Source organism: Nomascus leucogenys, chromosome 2, assembly GCF_006542625.1.
Source record: "Nomascus leucogenys isolate Asia chromosome 2, Asia_NLE_v1, whole genome shotgun sequence".
Lineage (NCBI taxonomy): Eukaryota > Metazoa > Chordata > Mammalia > Primates > Hylobatidae > Nomascus > Nomascus leucogenys.
Genome location: NC_044382.1, coordinates 136349202 through 136368988, shown reverse-complemented (window position 1 = coordinate 136368988; position 19787 = coordinate 136349202). Strand labels below are relative to the sequence as shown.

Here is a 19787-nt window from a genome sequence, read left to right as displayed (position 1 = left end):
GCTCTTTTATACCACACTGTAATGAGAGTAGGAGTGTAGGATATTTAAAAATGAGTTTTAAGGCTGTGAGCAGTGGCTCATGCCTGTAATCTCAGCGCTTTGGGAGGCCAAGGCGGGTGGATCACCTGAGGTCAGGAGTTCGAGACCAGCCTGACCAACATGGTGAAACCCTTTCTCTACTCAAAGTACAAAATTAGCCAGGCGAGGTGTCTCATGCCTGTAATCCCAGCTACTCAGGAGGCCTGAGGCAGGAGAATCGCTTGAACCTGGGAAGTGGAGGTTGCAGTGAGCCGAGATCACGTCATTGCACTCCAACCTGGGCAACAGGAGCAAATATAATATCTCAAAAAATAATAATAACAGTAATAATAATAATGAGGTTTAAAATGTGCTGAATTAGAATGTTCAGTATATAGACTTCTTGCCATATATTGTATTCATAGTTGATTTTTGTTTACATCATGTATCCTTTAATAAGACACTGAAATCTACTTTAATTCAGTACAAAAATACTTTTCGACTGTTGTAATTAGTTCAATAGATATAGCTAATAGGAGGAAAAAAAAAAAAGGAGGAAGAAATAATTTGTAGGCATGAATTCACTAATTTACACACTGAGATATACAGAACTTTTGAGCTTACCAAAAAATAATAGGGCAAATTGATATGTACTGACACAGAGATGTGTTCACGAAATATTTTATAATGAAGAAAAACAAGATGCAGAAAAACACATATACTATGGTTTCATTCTCATTAAATAAACAGACCACCATTCTGAATATGTGTGTGAATAAAAGTCTAAAAAGACAGAAGTAAATTTATATCAATGGTTATTTCTTTAATTTTCTATTTTCTGTATCTTTAACATTTGTTGCGGTGAGATTCATTATTTTGTAATTAAGTATATAGCATTAATAAATATATTTTGTAAGCTTGTAAGTTTGAATAGATTGTAACAAATTTGCATGTTTATTTTTATATACAGTGTTTATTATAAAAATCAACTGATTTTTTCACTTGTATTTCCAAAAGCCAGGTTTTATAGTAATTGATTCTCTCTATTTTTTGTATTTTATCATCATTATTTTATTGATTCCATTTACTTTGGGTTTAATTTGCTCTTCTTTTTAAAATGTCTTAATATGGAAACTCAGATCACTGATTTTAGAAGTTTCTCTTTTTGTACTATAAGCATTTTAATGCTATACATTTACCTCTGAGCACCACTTTAGCTGCATCCTACAAATTTTGATATGGTGTATCTTCATTTTAAGTTAATTCAAAATATTTTCTATTTTTCCATGTGATTTTTTCTTTGACCTGTGCATTATTTCAAAGTATATTGTTTAAATTTCAGATATTTGAGGTTGTTCCAGATTTTTTCCTTTATTAGTTTCTAGTTTAACTCTGTTGTGTTTGGAGAACATATTTTGGATTATTTTAACTTTCTTTTACATTTAATGAACCTTTTACATGGCCTCAGAATATAGTCTTTCTTGGTAAATATTCTGTGGGCACTTGATAAGAATGCGTGCTCTGCTTAAGTGAGGTGGAGTAGTCTATAAATGTCAACTAGGACAAGTTGGTTGAAAATATGGTTCAAGTCTACTATATCCCTGAGGATTTTCAGTCTACTTATTCTTTTAGTTAAGAGAAGAATGTGGAAATTTCCACATACTTGCAGGTTATCTATTTCTGTTTTCAGTTTTATCTGCTGAAATTACCCTTGCTCCAGGTGTTTAATGCTTTATAATCATGCATACACAGTTAGCATTATCCTGTCTTCTTGATGAATTGACCCTTTGTCATTATGCAATGTCCATTTTTAACCACACACAATATTATTTGTTGTGATGAGTACTACTTATAGTATTAACATAGCCTTTCCAGATTTTTTTTTATTGAGTTCTTAATATATCTTTTTCATCCCTTTACTTTTTAAGATGTCAAAGTTTTCTTGTAGGCAGCCTAAAATTGGGTCTTGCTTTTTAAAAATCTGACAATCAGACTTTTTAATGGAATTTTTCCTACCACTGACATCTCATATGATTATCAATTTTATTGTGTTTAAATCTGTCATTTTACTATCTCGTGTCTGTCTCAGCTATTCTTTATTACTCTTTTTCTCTTTTCCTGACTCTTAGATTAATAGTGTATATTCTTGTATTGCAGTTTATCTCCACAATTGGATTATTAGCTGTATGTCTGCTTATTTTTTAGTGGTTATACATATTTAACTTACTACATTCTATTTTCAAATAGTATAATGCCACTGCACTTATAATGTAATAACTTTACAATGGTACCATTTACCTCTTCAATTATTCATGTTATTGTTGTTATGCTTTTTACTTCTATGTGTTATAATATCCAAAATACATTATTGTTGTTGTTGCTTGGAAAAATCAATTCTGTTAAGGTTAATTAAAAAAATAAGAAAATATATTTTATCTCTATTAACATATTACCATTCCTACTGCTTTTCATTTTTTGTGTGTAGGTTAGAATTTTAATCTCACTTTTATTTTACCTGAAGAACTTCCTTTTACATTTAAAGTCCAAAAATTCTTTATTAACGCTTCATGAATTTTATTATGTCAATACTAAGGATTTCTGTTCCTATGTGGGTGAAATTAATAGGCAGTTTAAAGGACAGGATGATAATTTCAATGTCTAAAACTGAAATTTTAAATTTAGAGTAAGAGGACAGCAATTCCAACAATTCCAATATAAGAGTGTTCAAGAAATATATATAGACAACTTTCACATGAGGAAATAAAAAAGCTAATAAGTGTAGGAGCTAGTAATTAGAGAAATGAAAACTAAAGTAATAATTAATATTCCTTTACAATATTAGGATATTTACAATATTACAAATATTATAATATTTATTGTATTAAATATTCCTTTATAATATTAGGATATTTACAATATTACAAATATTATAATATTTATAGTATTACAATATTCCTTTACAATACAAGAAAATTAGAATATTGGAGGCCGGGCATGGTGGCTTGTGGCTAATGCCTGTAATCCCAGCACTTTGGGAGGCCGAGGCGGGCAGATCATCTGAGGTCAGGAGATCAAGACCAGCCTGACCAGCATGGAGAAACCCCGTCTCTACTAAAAATACAAAATTAGCCAGGCATGGTGGTGCATGCCTGTAATCCCAGCTACTCAGGAAGGCTGAGGCAGGAGAATCGCTTGAACCTGGGAGGTGGAGGTTTCAGTGAGTAGAGATCACGCCACAGCACTCCAGCCTGGGCAACAAGGGCAAAACTCAGTCTAAAAAAAAAAAAAAAGAAAGAAAATGAAGATATTGGATAGTAATATCATGTGTTGGCAGGAAAGAAGAAATACAGGAGTCTTCATGAACAGTAGAGGTGTGTAGACTGCTAGTGGTATGAAGACTTCTGCAGGCATTCTGAAGGACGACTTGACACTATTTATTCATTATACCCTATGATCTGGTAATTCTGCTCTGGGTCTGCTGCAAAGTGATAAAGAGTCTGAGTCCTCAATTTCCATAGTCATTCAATTCCACAAAGAAACATAGTGGAGACATTCACTGTACCATTCACTGAGGTTTTGAGAAGCTAAAGATAAACCAAGTGCCCATAATCAGGAGTGGAAACACATTAAGTGTTCTGCAGCCAACTGAAGCAACAGATTGTCCACATAACAGTATGGATGTATTGGGGGAACCCGCCCCTGATAATTCAACATTATTTCACGTAGGTTCTTTTCTATTTCCCTAAGTGTCGGCCAGTCTGAGAAATAAAGGGAAAGAGTACAAAAGAGAGAAATTTTAAAGCTGGTTATCTGGGGGAGATATCACATGTCAGCAGGTGCCGTGATGCCCCACAAGCCGCAAAACCAGCAAGTTTTTATTAGTGATTTTCAAAGGGGAGGGAGTGTACAAATAGGCTGTGGGTCACAGAGATCACATGCTTCACAAGGTAATAAAATAATACAAGGCAAATGGAGGCAGGGCGAGATCACAGGACTGGGGTGAAATTAAAATTGCTAATGAAGTTTCGGGCACGCATTGTCATTGATAACATCTTATCAGGAGACAAGGTTTGACAGCAGACAACTGGTCTGACCAAAATTTATTAGGCAGGAATTTCCTTGTCCTAATAAGCCTGGGAGTGCTACGGGAGACCGGGGCTTATTTCATCCCTTATTTACAACCGTAAAAGACAGACATTCCCAGAGCGGCCATTTAAGAGACCTCCCCCTAGGAGTGCGTTCTCTTTCTCAGGGCTGTTCCTTGCTGAGAAAAAGAATTCAGCGATATTTCTCCTATTTGCTTTTGAAAGAAGAGAAATATGGCTCTGTTCAACCCAGCTCTCAGGCAGCCAGACCTAACGGTTATCTCCCTTATTCCCTGAACATCGCTGTTATCCTGTTCTTTTTTCAAGGTGCCCAGATTTCATATGTTTAAACAATTTGTAGCATTAACGCAATCATCACAGGGTCCTGAGGCTACCTACATCCTCAGCTTACGAAGATGACAGGATTAAGAGATTAAAGTAAAGACAGACATAGAAAATCACAAGAATATTGACTTGGGAAAGGATAAATGTCCATGAAATCTTCACAATTTATGTTCAGAGATTGCAGTAAAGACAGGCATAAGAAATGATAAAAGTATTAATTTGGGGAACTAATAAATGTCTATGAAATCTTCACAATTTATGTTCTTATGCCATGGCTTCAGCCCTCTGTTCGGGGTCCCTGACTTCCCACAACAGGATTGATCTTGAAAACAAAATTCTAAAAGGAAAATTAAGAAACAAACTGAGATATATAACATGATACCATTTACATAAATTAAAACATGCATACAAAGGTGTTTTACTTCTCTAACCCCACTCTCTTGAGAAAAACTGAGTTTCTTAGAAGAAAGTTTATATAAAGTTTTTTAGTAAAAAAAAGTATAGATATTCTGAAAACCAGTGTCATCTATGTTCAAAATGTTTTCTTCTTGCAGATGTTGATGAATGCCAGGCTATCCCAGGGATATGCCAAGGAGGAAACTGTATCAATACAGTGGGCTCTTTTGAATGCAGATGCCCTGCTGGTCACAAGCAGAGTGAAACTACTCAGAAATGTGAAGGTGAGTCTCTCTACTTTGGGAAGCATGCCTAATTATTGACTTTAATGAAAGAAAAACAGGACTTCATTTGAAATTTTGGAGACTATTGGTCACAATTAAAACTCTTTATCTACTATGAAAGCATAGGTTTAACCCTAGAGTAGTTTTGTGTTGGTGTATTATAGCCTTAGTGGGTTTGATTTGAAAAGAGTCAATGACCATTTGCATCTAGTTTGTTATCTCAGCTGTGTTGCAGTGAGAATGGGGGTAATCCAGCCATTTATGTTTCTCCTTAATAAAGTAGGTTTCCATTTCACTTATAAAGTTATATAAAAAACGAGAATTGAGATAGAGATGAGAAGTCCAAGTGATATACAGTATCATGTGTAAATGATATGTTAGTAGTTGGCACCGTGTCTCATATTATAAAATAAAATGTTCTAATTGGTATACTGAATATTGTTTGGCCACCAAATTTTTAAAATGGATTATTGATTCAGGAAGGGTTTGGAAATTACCACCACAAATATCTTAATAAAGAATAGCTTGCTCAAATAAAGATATCAAAAAACCTAATACTTTTCTGCAATATTAAATATGGATTATAATATTGAAATGTAAATTCCATTAGCAGTTCTTAAATAGAATAAATTTACTTGTTATATATATCTGTGATCAAAACCTGTATCATTTTTATACAATGCAAGAAGTTTCTAAGCGCATGTAGCTTCAGTGATCTTGGATATTTAGAATAGTTTTGGTGATTCTAGTAGTTTTGATACAATGTTTATCTTTTCAGTTATGTTACTTAAATAAATTTGTTTCATCTAAGGCAGTTTTCTAAAGGTAATAGAGTATAACTGTTGTCATTTTTTGTGACATAAGCATTATCGTCAACTCAAATTAGGTCTTTTGCTCTTTCTCTTTACAAAAGTAGTTTGAGTTATTTTTTGTTGATCGGTTGTAAACAGCTGTGTTCCTCTTTGTAAAAAAGAAAATGGGAAGAGGCAAAATCGAAAGTTTAATTATAGAAAATAAAAAGCAATATGAACTATATTATTTCATAAGAGGTAGAATGTAGGTACATATGCCATTGTTTCATCGCCAGAAACCATAATCTTATAAATCCTTGGGACATGTATTATCCTGTGTTTTTTCATTTGCTCTGGTTCATGTATACTTAGCTCCAAATTAATTGTTATAGTTATATACATTTTATATAATTACAAATTAATTTCATGCTCCCTCTAAGAAGAAAGTTTAAAAAAACACAGTTGATTATTTTAAGGACCAAATAAATTCTCTGTGAAATTGTTTACAAGAATGCCCAAGTATCTTATACTACTTAAATACCCTGTCGATAGTCAAAGTCAGCCTGTAGTGGAAAGGTGAAAGTAACACTTGGAAGACGTGAAAAAATACCTGAATTACCGGAAGAAGCACCAACATTAGACCAAAAACTCAGGGATCTGCAGAAATTCTGGGTTGTGCCGCTTTTTCCTGGCCACTTTTTGTATTTTTTCTCCTGGCTTTTTGTAGCTTGATTGTGTTGCTTAAACTTTTCTCACTCCCTTTCACTTTTTACTTCTGAACTAATATCTAAATTAGATGTACTTGGGAACAAAGTTTGATTATAGATGAGAAGGCACAGCCACTGACTGATTATAGTAGTTGTGACATTTCTAATGCACATCAAACAATGTATTTCTTCTTAGTTAAAAACGGAATGAGGCTTTTCTACGTTACATTTCATCAAAGCAACATACAGAGCCAAGCCAGACATGGGAAGAAAGACAGTACAAGTCTTTATTCACCACTTGCCTATGTTCTTTAGGAAAGAGGGACATTGATAGCATGTAGGCACCACCCAAAGCCCTGAATCCGGTCGTGCCTTTCTTTACTTCCTGCCCTGGCAGCCAAATCCATTTAACCATTGCCCAGAAATAATTATGTGATTTAATATTTGGGATTGGTGGGGAATAGCAGAATTGGAAGAAGTAGTGATTAGAATTTGAAATATAAAGGTTTTATGAAGGCCTTACTTGTGTATAAGTCATATTTATTTAAATATGTCTTAAAAGCAGCTATTTTCAATTTTCTTTGGGTAATATTGTTTCTTTATATGAAAGAACAAGTGATATTTGTTTATATAAAACTATTTAATGTAATCGGTAGTATAATATATCTGGAAAAACTATAAACAGTTGCTACACTTAGTGACAGGTTTTGAATTATAGTCAGTTTTATGGATAATGTAATGTCTGTAAAAATCTTGCCATAAATATAATGTTTGCTCTAAATAAAAATATAACTACAGCAATCACTTTTGATCAACTATCAAAGGTAAAATATTTTAATTTATTATGTGAATTGCAGTGCAAATATAAAACATAGCACTATTGGCAGATTTAAGATGATGTTCTTCCTGTTTTTATAGTAGCACATTTCGTATTTCTCTTCACACAGCAATGACATTCTCTTAAAAAACCTTTTTTGGTCTTTAAGTTACTAGGTCTGTTCAGAAATAAGAAAAGTAAGTTCAGTATTTTGGGTCTGAGTGACTAGGAGAATAGTGGTATCCTTAACAAGAAACTGCAATTAGCTTATTAATCGTTAAACATTATGTTGTTGATATTTTCTGTGTGTATTTGTTTGTTAACTATCTCACTCCAACCCTTGAATAAGATCCTTCAGGACAGAGCCTCTGTCTTTAGTGCTGTATCCCAGAGCCTAGAGCAATTTAGTAGTCTCCAAACAAATATATGTTGATTAATTGGGAGTAGGATATATAATAAGTTAGTTTATTTGACTTGGGCTGAAGGTCCAAACGGAAGGTAAAATGTGGGCCCAGAGTTAAAACTGAATTTGGAAAGAAGCTACTGGTCTTCCCCAAAGGAATTTTTGCTTCATCTTAACATTTTTTGTTTTGTTAATAATTTGATTTTCCTTTGGTTGCCATTGAGAGACCAAGAGCACGTAAACATTAAATGCAGTTTCAAATGTTTAGATCTTCTGTGTCATGGTTCCTCTTTGGTCACCTGCAGGTAATGCTTCTGAGGTCAGGGACCTTTGCTTTTTAGCCAAAAGAAAGAAATGTCTTCTGCTCATTAACTGTGATGTCTTCTTAACAGAAATCTTATTCTGAAAGGCTTGTTCTGCCAAAAATTTAAGTTTGAGCATATATAGTTTTTATTAAAAATCTTTTAATGCTGGGGGCAGCATTCATCTCCTAACTTAATGTTTGAAACATATCTGTCACTATCTATCATGGAGGCTTATGTTGTTTGATTCTCCTGCGACTCTTTTTCCCTCATATTCAGATATAGACAACTAGGTAAGCTGTAAATCTGAACCCAAAGCAGAAAGAAATATGTATTTCTCCCTTTTCCTCTCTCTCTGTGTGTGTATGTCGTGTGTTTGTGTATGTATGTCTGTTTGAAGGAGAACCAGTTATTATCCCCCTTTGCTCAATTAGGGTCCCGAATCTCAAAAAAACCTCTCATGATGCTCACTGCCGCCATGTTTATTTCAGCTGTGCCAGTTTGGTTCCCAAATCTAATTTCCTAATTCTGTAATACAGCGGATAAAATGATTCTTTGGTGGAATAAACCATTTCTTCATATGAAAAAGAAGGCTGTTTCAGTTAACTTCCTCTGTTCAAACATCCATTAATTTAAATATCCATTTAATTTAAATGAAGAAGGGAAGGAGAACATATCAATATGAAATGGTACACTAAAAGACAGCTCAGCGTTTTTCTTCTGTACAATAAAATATTTTCATTTGAATTTCAGTCCGTGTAGATAAAGCACAAGCAGGAGCCAGATGTTCTTGCGTGATCCTCCCTTCCAGATTATACCTTCGTTAACATTGCTTGAGCTAGTTATTCTTTCCTGGCTTACATGGGAGGCAGAAAAAGAGCATCATTGTATTGGAAAGTTTCCCTTCAATGGCTCTTTATGTGGCAGATAGTTGTTTGCAATTTAGTTTGAAGAGTTTTCAGCTTTGTTCCATTAACACAGCATTTTGTTGTTTGAGATTTGTGACAACAAATGTATTTATTTAGGCTCATGAAACTCATAAAAGTTGTTGGCACAGTCTCCTCTGCTGCTGTTCCAAGTCTGCTTAGATAAACCATGGAAAATAAACTTTCTGTACTAAACTGAAAAGTACTTGCTCTTATACATATTACATAAAGTATATTAATTTTAAAATAAATAAAAAATAAATCCATTAACATTCTCAAGGGGAAAACTACACATTAAAATGGAAAGTGAAGCAAGGGGATTGCTAACATTGGAAACAGATAAGACTTTTTGGGTCATAAATTTAAAAACCATGAAAATAATCTTAGCTTAATTTATAACACTATAGTTAAAACATATGTATTCCCTCTCTCTTGAATAAGAAAGTCAGGGGTGCTACACTCAAACCTGCTTTCTGCCCCCATCACAAATAATTTATTCCTCACTTACCATATTGTATCTGAACTATTTTTCTTGCCTGACTCTACCAGCAGGATATATGTACCAAAATAAAATTAATAAAAGCTGTATTAATTGAACATTTACTATAGTCTAGACAATATTTAAACTACTTTACATGGGTTATCTTATTAAATCATCACCACAGAGCTGTGAGGTTAGTTACTATTATTAACTCACCTTAGAGATGAAAAAGTTGAGGCACAAAGAGGCCAAGTAACTTTCTTAGGATTATATGCATGAGAAACAGAAGAGCCAGAATGCCAGTGTGCTAGATTGACTCCAAAGCTTTTGCTCCTAGCCAGTGCTATTGAGCAAACAAAGGTGTTGGATGACCAGGTGGCACACATCGCAGCCCGAGACTGCACTGACGGGGAAACTCATGGAGACAGCAGTTGCAGTAAGAGTGTGATTCTCCCTTTGCCCATTGCATTTTGTAGTAGTACCCTGGCCAGAATCTACCAAGGCTGGAAGTAAATCCAGTTTAATGATCCTGACACAGGCTGTAGAGATTATAAGCTGCATGATTGGAAAAAGCATTGTCTATCTGTCCTGATAAAATGAAGGCAAAAAAATAGAGAGCCTTGACCTTCATTTCTGTTTCTTCACTTCAACTTTCATGGTTGGGAGAACTTTTTATTTGTATCGTCAGGGATTGCAGATGAATGACCTGGCAGTTCACTGGCTCTAATCCAAATCTACTGCTTCAAGCCCCCCTCCCCGGATTGACCAATTTAAGCACTGCACTTATAGTAGCTGGTTTCCATGGAGCCTTTTAAGAAGTTAGCCCATGAGGGCTAATTCTTGAAAAAGTAAACGTTTCTTTCCGAAGTATTCTCTGCTGCCTCTCTGGCTGATGTGTTAGATTTTCACTTAAGTGATTTTTGTTATATTTTCTGTTAATTAAGTTAAAATGTATTCTGTGCCCAAATAATCCATTCACTATGACTTTAGAATTGTAATTGCAGGTGTTGGAAAACAAAAGTAGGGGTAAGAAAGTGGAATTGAACTAATTTTATCTCTGTTCACAGAAGGTAGTTGATATGGTTTGGGTCTGCATCCCCACCCAAATCTCATGTCAAATTGTAATCTCCAGTGCTGGAAGAGGGGCCTTGTGGGAAGTGATTAGATCATGGGGGCAGATTTCCTCCTTGCTGTTCTTGTGATAGTGCGTGAGTTCTCATGAGATCTCGTTGTTTAAAAGTGTGTAGCTCTTCCCCCTTCTCTCTCTCTTTCTCCTGTTCTGGCCAGGTGCCTGCTTCCTGTTCACCTTCCACCATGATTGTATGTTTCCTGAGGCTTCTCTAGCCATGCTTCCTGTACTGCCTGCAGAACCATAAGCCAATAAAATAAAACTTCTTTTCTTTATATATTACCCAGTCTCAGGTAGGTCTTTATAGCAATGTGAAAATGGATTAATACAGGAGTCAGTAGCAGTAGCCTAAAGAAATAGTTTTAAAATAGCCAAGAATGTACTTTACTACTCCTATGGAAAGATAAGACTGCAAAATATTTGAAAGACTGGAGAACAAGACATTTTAGGTACTAAAACATGTTATAAAGCTAAAATATTTAAATTACTATTAACCAGCAGGTAAATAGCCCAATGAAACACAATAGAAATTTCAGTAAAAGTTGAATTTATGACATTTAAATCATTAAGGGAAAAGATCAAATATGCAGTGAATCATGTTGAGATGACAGGGTATTATTTGAAAAAGATAAATTTGGATCTATATGTCACATCTTATAACAAGATAAATTTTAAATGAATCAAAGATACAAATATCTATACAATTTTGTATAAAATATTATGTATACAAAAGAAAGTGATACTAAAAATAATCATGAGTATTTTTATATAGTTTTAGACCTGAGAAAGCATATTTCAGTGTGTAGCCCACTTAAAAGTTATAGAGAAATAGATTAATAAATTCAACCACATAAAATAAAATAAATTACATGGCAATAAAAGAAAAAAAATTTACTAACCAGAAAAAAAGACAAATGCTAAACTGGGAAAAGCATTTGTAACTCATAACACATAGAAAGACAAATTTTTCTAATGCAAAGAGATTCCACAAATCAATAAGAAAATATCCAATAAAATGTTCAAGGATATGAATTGACTATTGATGGCAAGTGAAATACCAGTGACTCACAAAAACATATTTATCCTTATTTATATAAGCAGAGTGTATTTAGAATAAGAGAGTGTAATGTAAAACTGTGAGACACTATTTTTTACTTCTAAATGTTGATAAAATAAAAATTCTAATGGCAAACTGTATTGTTGAGGGTGTTAAGAAATAGACACTCTCACAAATTCCTGATAAGAGTATAAAAGTGCCCGATTTAGAGGGAAATTTAGAAATATCTATCAAAATTACAAATATCCATACTATAATATTTAAGCATTTAATATTAATCACTTAGTTTTAATTCTAAAAAGTTTTTTTGTCTATACTCATAATCAAGAAATGATGGATTTTAATAAGGTTATTCCTTCTGTCATTTTTTTGTAATAGCAAAATATAGTAGACATATACAGGATAGTGGACTGATTCAATTAAAAACATGCACAGAGTGGGAAACTGTTCATCCTTACAAAAAGATAGCAGACACTTTATATATTGATATAAACGTATGTTGAAAGTATATTGTTACGTGACAAAGGCAATTTGTAAACATTTTCACAAAAAATATTAAAAAATATGTATGTGTATGTGTGTGTGTTAATGCATAGAATGTCCATGGAAGGACTAGAAAGTCTGTAGCGTTGAATATTCTTGGGGGTGAAATTGTCTGGCTTGGAAAACGGAATGGAGAGGAGATTTCACATCGAGTGCCCTAACCTAAGTTTTTGACTTTGAACCATGTAAATGTATTACCTATTCAAAAAATTTAAAACAGAGAGTAAGGTTGGGGGTGGGAAGACCCATTTATTTGGCAGTTTTTTTCTTGAGCCCTCAATGAGTTTCCATCCAGAACTCTTTGTCTGGATGGAACAGTGTATACAAAGCTGTTGGAGCCTCTGTCACAGGGCATTGCAACCTTTATGCCTAGAACAGTAGGTACATCTGTGGCACATTATATGCTGCGAGTAGGCAGTATATGCACATCTAAAGCTTACTGAATGTGGGATGAAAATATGGGACCTTTTCACTTACCATAAAACTATTACTTTTATAAATCAATAAAAGTTTAAGAGTGTCAAATGAAATGTGTTTTTGATTTTAATGATCCTCCCATTAATTGCTGTCAGAGAAAAATCTCATTAAAATACATTTAGTGACTTGAAGTAGAAGTAAAGCAGACATCAAGGGACAGATCAAAGATGGTTATTACAATGAAGCTGATTATAATATGCTTTTGGAAAAAATACAAGATTTAAATGGGTAAATGTAGCCGGGCACGGTGGCACACACACGTAATCCCAGCACTTTGGGAGGCTAAGGCAGGCAGATCACTTGAGGCCCAGAAGTTTGAGACCAGCCTGGCCAACATGGTGAAACCCCGTCTCTACTAAAAATACAAAAATTAGCCAGATGTAGTGGTGTGTGTGTGTGGTCCCCGCTACTCGGGAGGCTTGAGGCATTAGGATCACCTAAGCCCAAGAGGCAGAGGTTGCAGTTACCTGGGATCATGCCACTGCACTCTAGCCTGTAGTAGTCATATTATGAAGAAAAGAGATGTTGTTAAGTCATTTTTAAACAAAAAGCTAGTAAAATCCTGGTCACCAACTGCAAATAAACTACATGGCCTACTGAAATTAAGACTTTCAAAACAGAAAAACACATCAATTTCTTCTTCTTTTAATATGATGCTTTCATTTATTTCTTTCAGCATTTCTCCTTTCTATCTATCCATACATACATACTATTAATCTATCTATTTATCTGTCTAGACTACTATATATATGGTGCTCCCCCTTTCTCTTTCAGGTGCATAATATTGTATTAATCATAGTATTTGATTAATGATTCCTATTATTATTGATCCGTGACCTACTTTTGCTTTGCTATTATAATGTAATAAGCACCCATGAAACCACCAAAACCAAAAGCTAGGACCATGACAATAACCTGCATCTACCCATGGTGCTTATGAGGCCCCCATATAACCATCACTTTGTATAGGAATCTCACATTTTCTTGTTAATTTTTAGATAATTTTATTAAATCTAGAGATAGTCCATTCATCATCATAATCATTATTGCAGTTGTTAAACATTGCAAAAGAGTTTTAATGCTGTGTGGAATTTAACTTTTTCACTTCATATTATAATGATATGATTGATCTATGTAATTGCATGCATCTCTAATGCATTCTTCAGAGTGGGATGCAATATTCCATTATGTAGCTATACCATAGTGTGTTTGTCAGCTTTCCCATTGATGGGCATTTGTTTCCCAATTTCTTTTCATTGTGAATAGTATTCAACATACTTTCAGGTATATAGACTCTGTACAGTGTTGTACCAGGTATCTTCTTCAAAGTAGACTATGAACTCCACCCTGGAGCCAGTCATTTGGATTTTCCCAAGGAATATGTCTGTCCTGTCTTTTGATCTCTTCATTACCAAAAGGTGACTCATTCACATTTCTATCACGAGAGATCTCTGTGTGAGCAGCTTAGGTCATAGCAGTGTTAGCATGCTGGAGCCTTGTTTTGGCTTACTGTTGCTGGGTGCCTGATTGAGGAACAAAGAGCTTGATATTCCCTGCAGTTAGGGTGAGTGACCTACATCTCTACCTCAGCCCAGGACCGTGTGTCTCCCAGTCCTCCGCCCAGATTGGTGGAGGAATAACTGCCAAGGGATTCTGCCCTGGCCTAAAGGACTTTGTCTTCTGGATTACTTTTTATGTCTCTTCCATGAGGCACTGGGCACATTGTTCAGATTAGGAAATCATACAGTAGAAACGAAGATACTGCAAATATTTCCATACTTTTTTTTTTTTCTTTAGTGGAGCTACTGGGTTTAAGAATCAAAGCCTTTTTTGACTTTTTCTTATTTGTGCTAAGCAAAAACGACATCACTCAGGGTTACTGTTTTCCTCTCTTTCTCCATGTAAAATAGACAATTACTCGTAATCCAGCGAAAGTTCTTTGCACTAAGGAATCTACTTTTTATGATACATTTATGTTGGGAGGCAGAGCATAGGGTAGTTTGGAAATTAGTGCAGAGTCATTTGGAGAATATATATTAAGAGTTAAAATATGAAATGGAAATTTGAAGTATGATGCTTTTATAAACTGTTTGGGAAGCGCATACTAGCAGTGATATTTTTAGTGTGATTTTTAGAAGCCCATGCTGTGCTTCATAATGGAAACGTCACATCCAAGAAAGTGAGACCAGCGGGGAGGAGTGATAGGAACTCCAGAGGGGCAGCCAAACAGCAGCTCAGAGCTGACATACGAGGCAAAATGAGCACTTAACACCTCCTAGCATATTTATCAGAAGTTGCCAATCTAAACTATTTGAGTTTCTTCCCACAAATGGCGTGCACCAGTAAAACACATGTGTTAAGCAACTTGGACAGCACCTTGACAGTATTAGTTAACTAACAGCAATATTTCATGGGGAATTACTGAAGTGATGTCACTCCTTTAATTTCAACCTAAACAAAACTGTTTACATGGAAAGTTGCACGCATAGGTTTCTATAAAAGTCTAGACCAGAAAGAGTTCTTTATTTGAGGCACAGTGGGTAACATCATTGTCATGAACATGAAATCTGTGAAAAAATACAGATTCCAAAAGAAAATTATTCAGTAAAAGGTAATCTTTGGCATGTGAAGACAGGCTTTGATCTGGATTGTGAATCTGGAGCAAAGTTTGAAATATCCACATAACATGTTAACTTTTTAAAAATCTATTTTATTTTCAAACATTTTTATTCCAGTAACAAGAGGAAAATTATAGAGAAAAATGACAATTTAACTTTTCAGTGAAATTAAGGAAATAAATTTGGGGAGGGAAGAGAACATTTGGGACCCAAATGTCCGTCTGTGCTCCTGCTGCACCCCGTATGAATTGTGTCATCTCAAGGAAATTAATGCCTGTATCTTTACAATAGGAATAATAATGGTCTTATCTGCTTAAGGTCTTTATGCATAACATATAAAGCATTTGACACTTTGGGTCTTTGTTAAAGACAAGGATAGCAAAGAAATTAATTGTGGAAGAGTTCTGATGTGTCATTTCAATGATGACTTTTAGTACAGTTTCTAATAAATAAATTCTTTTAAAAAGCTAACAAAAATCTTGAAAATAACACGGTTGACCTACTAGAGCATATATTTGCCTAGTCTGTTGAAAGTATTAACAGGCAATGAAATGACCCCAAGTCTATCATGAGATGAGAAAATGTGGAACTAAGGTATCCATTAATTCCTGACTGGTCTCAACCTGTTTTTAGTCTTCTGCTCCAGTTCCACCTAAATTACAGCAATGGAGAGTTAAGACCCAGAGGGCTTGATTTATTTAACATAAGACAGTGGTCAGGAAATTGCACTTTGGTGGATTCAGGAAAAATTTCCCAAATGTTGAGAACCAATGTTGTTTCCCCAGTGCCATTGTATGTTTAAATTCTCTTTTAAAAATTATGAAAAAAAAGCATGGTAAAGTAATTCACATGATTCTTGCAATTCAGTGTCTGCTAAAGATGACTGGAAAAATTGAGAGCCTCCAAAACGTCTTTCTCAGAGACATAAAATTAGATATGTGTTAATGATAGGAAAACCTATTCTACCCTGAATGAAAGGATCAGATGAACATTTTGTTGAATTTTGCCATTAGAGGAAAAAGGTATCTGAAATGTTACCTCCCTTTCACTTACTAAAAAATTGCTCAATAAATTTTTATTTTGCTTAACATGTAATAGCCATTTCATAGTAGAAATGAAAAAACAATGATTCAGGCCAAAATAAAATGCAAGTTCTGTAATATTCATATGTATCTTTATATTCTGTTGACAAAATGAGGAAAGAAGGAGAGGGATAGGGAAGAAGGGTAGGAGGAAGAGAGAGAGGGAGAGAGAGAGAACCTTTCTCCGTCTCACAAATTACCTTGGCTCAGTGCCTGAAAGAAATTAGTCTACTCTAAAGAAGTCCTGCTGTAGTCAAATAAAAATGTAACAAAACTTGAAATGTAATACCTAGATCATCCAGGACTGCAGTTCTCGCCAGTGCTGTCACTTACTGCCCATATATATGTGTGTGTATGTGTGTGTGTGTGTGTGTGTGTGTGTGTGTGTGTATATGTATGTATATATATATATATATATTTTATTCACTGCCAGCCATTGAAAAATGTATGAAGGTCTGGAGAAAAATGTTATGGGCTGCCATTTCTTTTAGATGCATCCTTGGGAGTATATTATGGCAAGATGTAAATAAGCAAAGCTGTGATAATGCTTGAATTATCTTTCTTTCTTAGTCCCAGACTAAATTCCCTTATCTTAATGCAAACTTTTCTTGTTTTAATATAGTGTTTCTCATCCATAATTTGCCTTTACTGGATTTTAGTACAAATAATTATAAGGATAATATGAAGGATTCTGAGAATTTTAGTTCTAGTCACCTGCTGTATTGGTCGCAAGGTCAGGTAAATAGTTTCTCCATGTGCCAGTAGTTGTTTTACCTGCTTCCAGAAGACAGCTATTTAAAGAGCCTTTATTTTAGAAGACACAAAATCAATATAAATAAACAAATTTAGTTATAGTATGAGAAGGTTTCTTTTAATGTCATACAGATATTGAGTGAGTTGCTATGTTTTTATGTAAGCTTTGATTTTCCTAGAGGGCTGTGGTTTCATATTTTATATATTACTGTGTATTTTCTAGTTTAATTATGAAACTATCTGAGGTATATTTTTGTCCCAGTCTAGCAGCAGCTAACATAGGACAAATGAAGGGTTGGGTTGCAGGTTTGTGCCTTTTGGTGAATGGCAGAGGAGAATTTGGGCATTATTAACCAATAGCTGTATGCTATCAAATTAAATTTTGCATGGCTTGATTTAACTAACTAGCCATATAGCTGATGCTAAGCTGAAGCATAAACAAATTCTTCAGTTATAGGTTTCATCTTCCATATTCTCAGAAATGCTACCGGGACTATGTGACTATAAATCAAAGCTTTGCTTTTCCCATTAGTAAGAGTATTATAATAATCTATTATGTTTTATTACATAGAAGAAAATTGGTTTTTGTGTTGTTCTTACCTGTTTTAAGGATTATAGTAAAAACTTCTTATGTTGCAAAATCAATATTAAGTATTTGAACGTTATAACAAGTTTGTAAAAGAGAGGATCGTAAAAATGGTTTATCTTTTAGTACTGCAGTCTAACTTCAAACTTGTATGTTGACCGTTATTTTCCAATCCTCTGATAGAGGAAGTAGGCCTTCTTTTAGAAAGTGGTTTCCCAAATAAGTTCCTGACCTGCCATTGTTGTGTAAACCTCACCCAAATGCTCTGATTTCCAGTTTCATTTCTTTAAATTGGAGCAAACCCCTGACGTCTTTTTTTTTAAGGCACCTGATATGGTTTGGCTGTGTCTCCACCCAAATCTCATCATGAATTTTAATCCCCATAATCTCCACATGTTGAAGGAAGGACTTGGTGGGAGGTGATTGGATCATGGGGGTGGTTTCCCCCCTGCTGTTCTTGTGATAGTGAGTGAGTTCTCATGAGATCTGGTGATTTTATAATCCCTGCTCTTGCTCAGTCTCAGGCTTACTCTCCTGCTGCCATGTAAAATGTGCCTCTTCTCCTTCCGCCATGATTGTAAGTTTCCTGAGGTCTCCACAGCCATGCAGAACTATGAGTCAATTAAACCTCTTTTCTTTATAAATTACCCAGTCTCAGGCAGCTCTTTATAGCAGTATGAAAACAGACTAATACAACACCCTAAATGCAGGTCAAAATAAAATACTAGTTTTATTAAAACTTTTTTTTATCACTTATGACTATTAAAATAAAATTTATTTGTCCACAGACCACCTAAAATCATCTAGCCAGTCACTAAATGCAGTCTTTCTAGATCCGAACACTAAATGCAGTTCTTCTAGATCAGGGCTTGGCAAACTTTTCTGTGAAGAGCCAGATAGTAAATATTGTAGGCTTTGCAGGTCATACTGTCTTTGTCACAAATAGACAGCTCTGCCAGTGTAGTGCAAAATCCGCCATAGACAGTAAAAACGAATGAGTGAGGCTGTGTTCCAGTAAAACTTTACTTACAAAAACAGGCAGTGGGCTGTAGTTTGCCAACTCCTGTTCTTGATTTCACTATTCTTACTCTGTATTTCAAATGGTGTCAATTTTACTTAATTTTACCACTATTTTCTTAGTGACGGGGTAGTTGATTTTAAGTGGCCCATGGACAAATGGGTTTTATTTTAATACTAATAATCTATAAGAAAAGAATTTAAGAAAAAATACAACCAGTGCATCAATACTATGTGATTATGAATGTTATTCCTGAAAATATTATTGATTATCCCAAAGTTCATATTAAATTTTTAAAATAAGTATACATGTAGAAATATATTAAGAGAGATGTAATTTAAATGATTCCGGGTATTACAGTGGGTATGGAGGTGAAGTTTTAAATGATTGGAGTTTGGGACATGCTATTGTAAGATTTATCATTATCATCATTATTATTACAGTAGTCCCGTTATCTGCAGTTTCACTTTCTACGGTTTCAGATACCTGCTGTCCACTACAGTCCAAAAATCTTAACAGTGAATTCCAGAAATAATCCATATGTTTTAATGCATGCCATTCTCAGTAAGCTAGTAACATCTCGTGCTGGAGACATGCATCATCCATTCGTCTAGCATATCCATTCTGCAGACACTCCTTGTGTAGGAATCACTTAGTAGCTGCCTCAGTTGTCAGATTCACTGTCACAGTATCTTAGCACTTGTATTCAAGTGACCCTTATTTTACTTAATAATGCCCCAAAATGCTACAGTAGTGATGGTAATGATTCAGATATACCAAAGAGAGACTGTAAAGTGCCCCCATTTAAATGAAAAGATGAAAGCTCTTGACTTAATAAGGCAAAAAAATCATATACTAAAGTTACTAAGCTCTACAGTAAGAATAGATTTTTTATCTGTGTAATTTCGAAGAGGGAAGAAGAAATTTGTGCTGGTTTTGCTGTTGTACCTCAAACTGCAAAAGTTATGG

At 34.6% G+C, this 19787-nt stretch overlaps 1 protein-coding gene across 1 annotated transcript in view; it reads left to right on the top strand.

Moving 5' to 3' along the window:
• FBN2 (fibrillin 2) overlaps positions 1-19787 on the top strand; it is a 282139-nt gene that overhangs the window by 87042 nt on the left and 175310 nt on the right. Inside the window, exon 7 of the mRNA XM_030818406.1 lies at positions 5003-5128. Within this exon, the coding sequence (XP_030674266.1) occupies positions 5003-5128 (126 nt within the window). The remainder of the gene's footprint in view (positions 1-5002; positions 5129-19787) is intronic.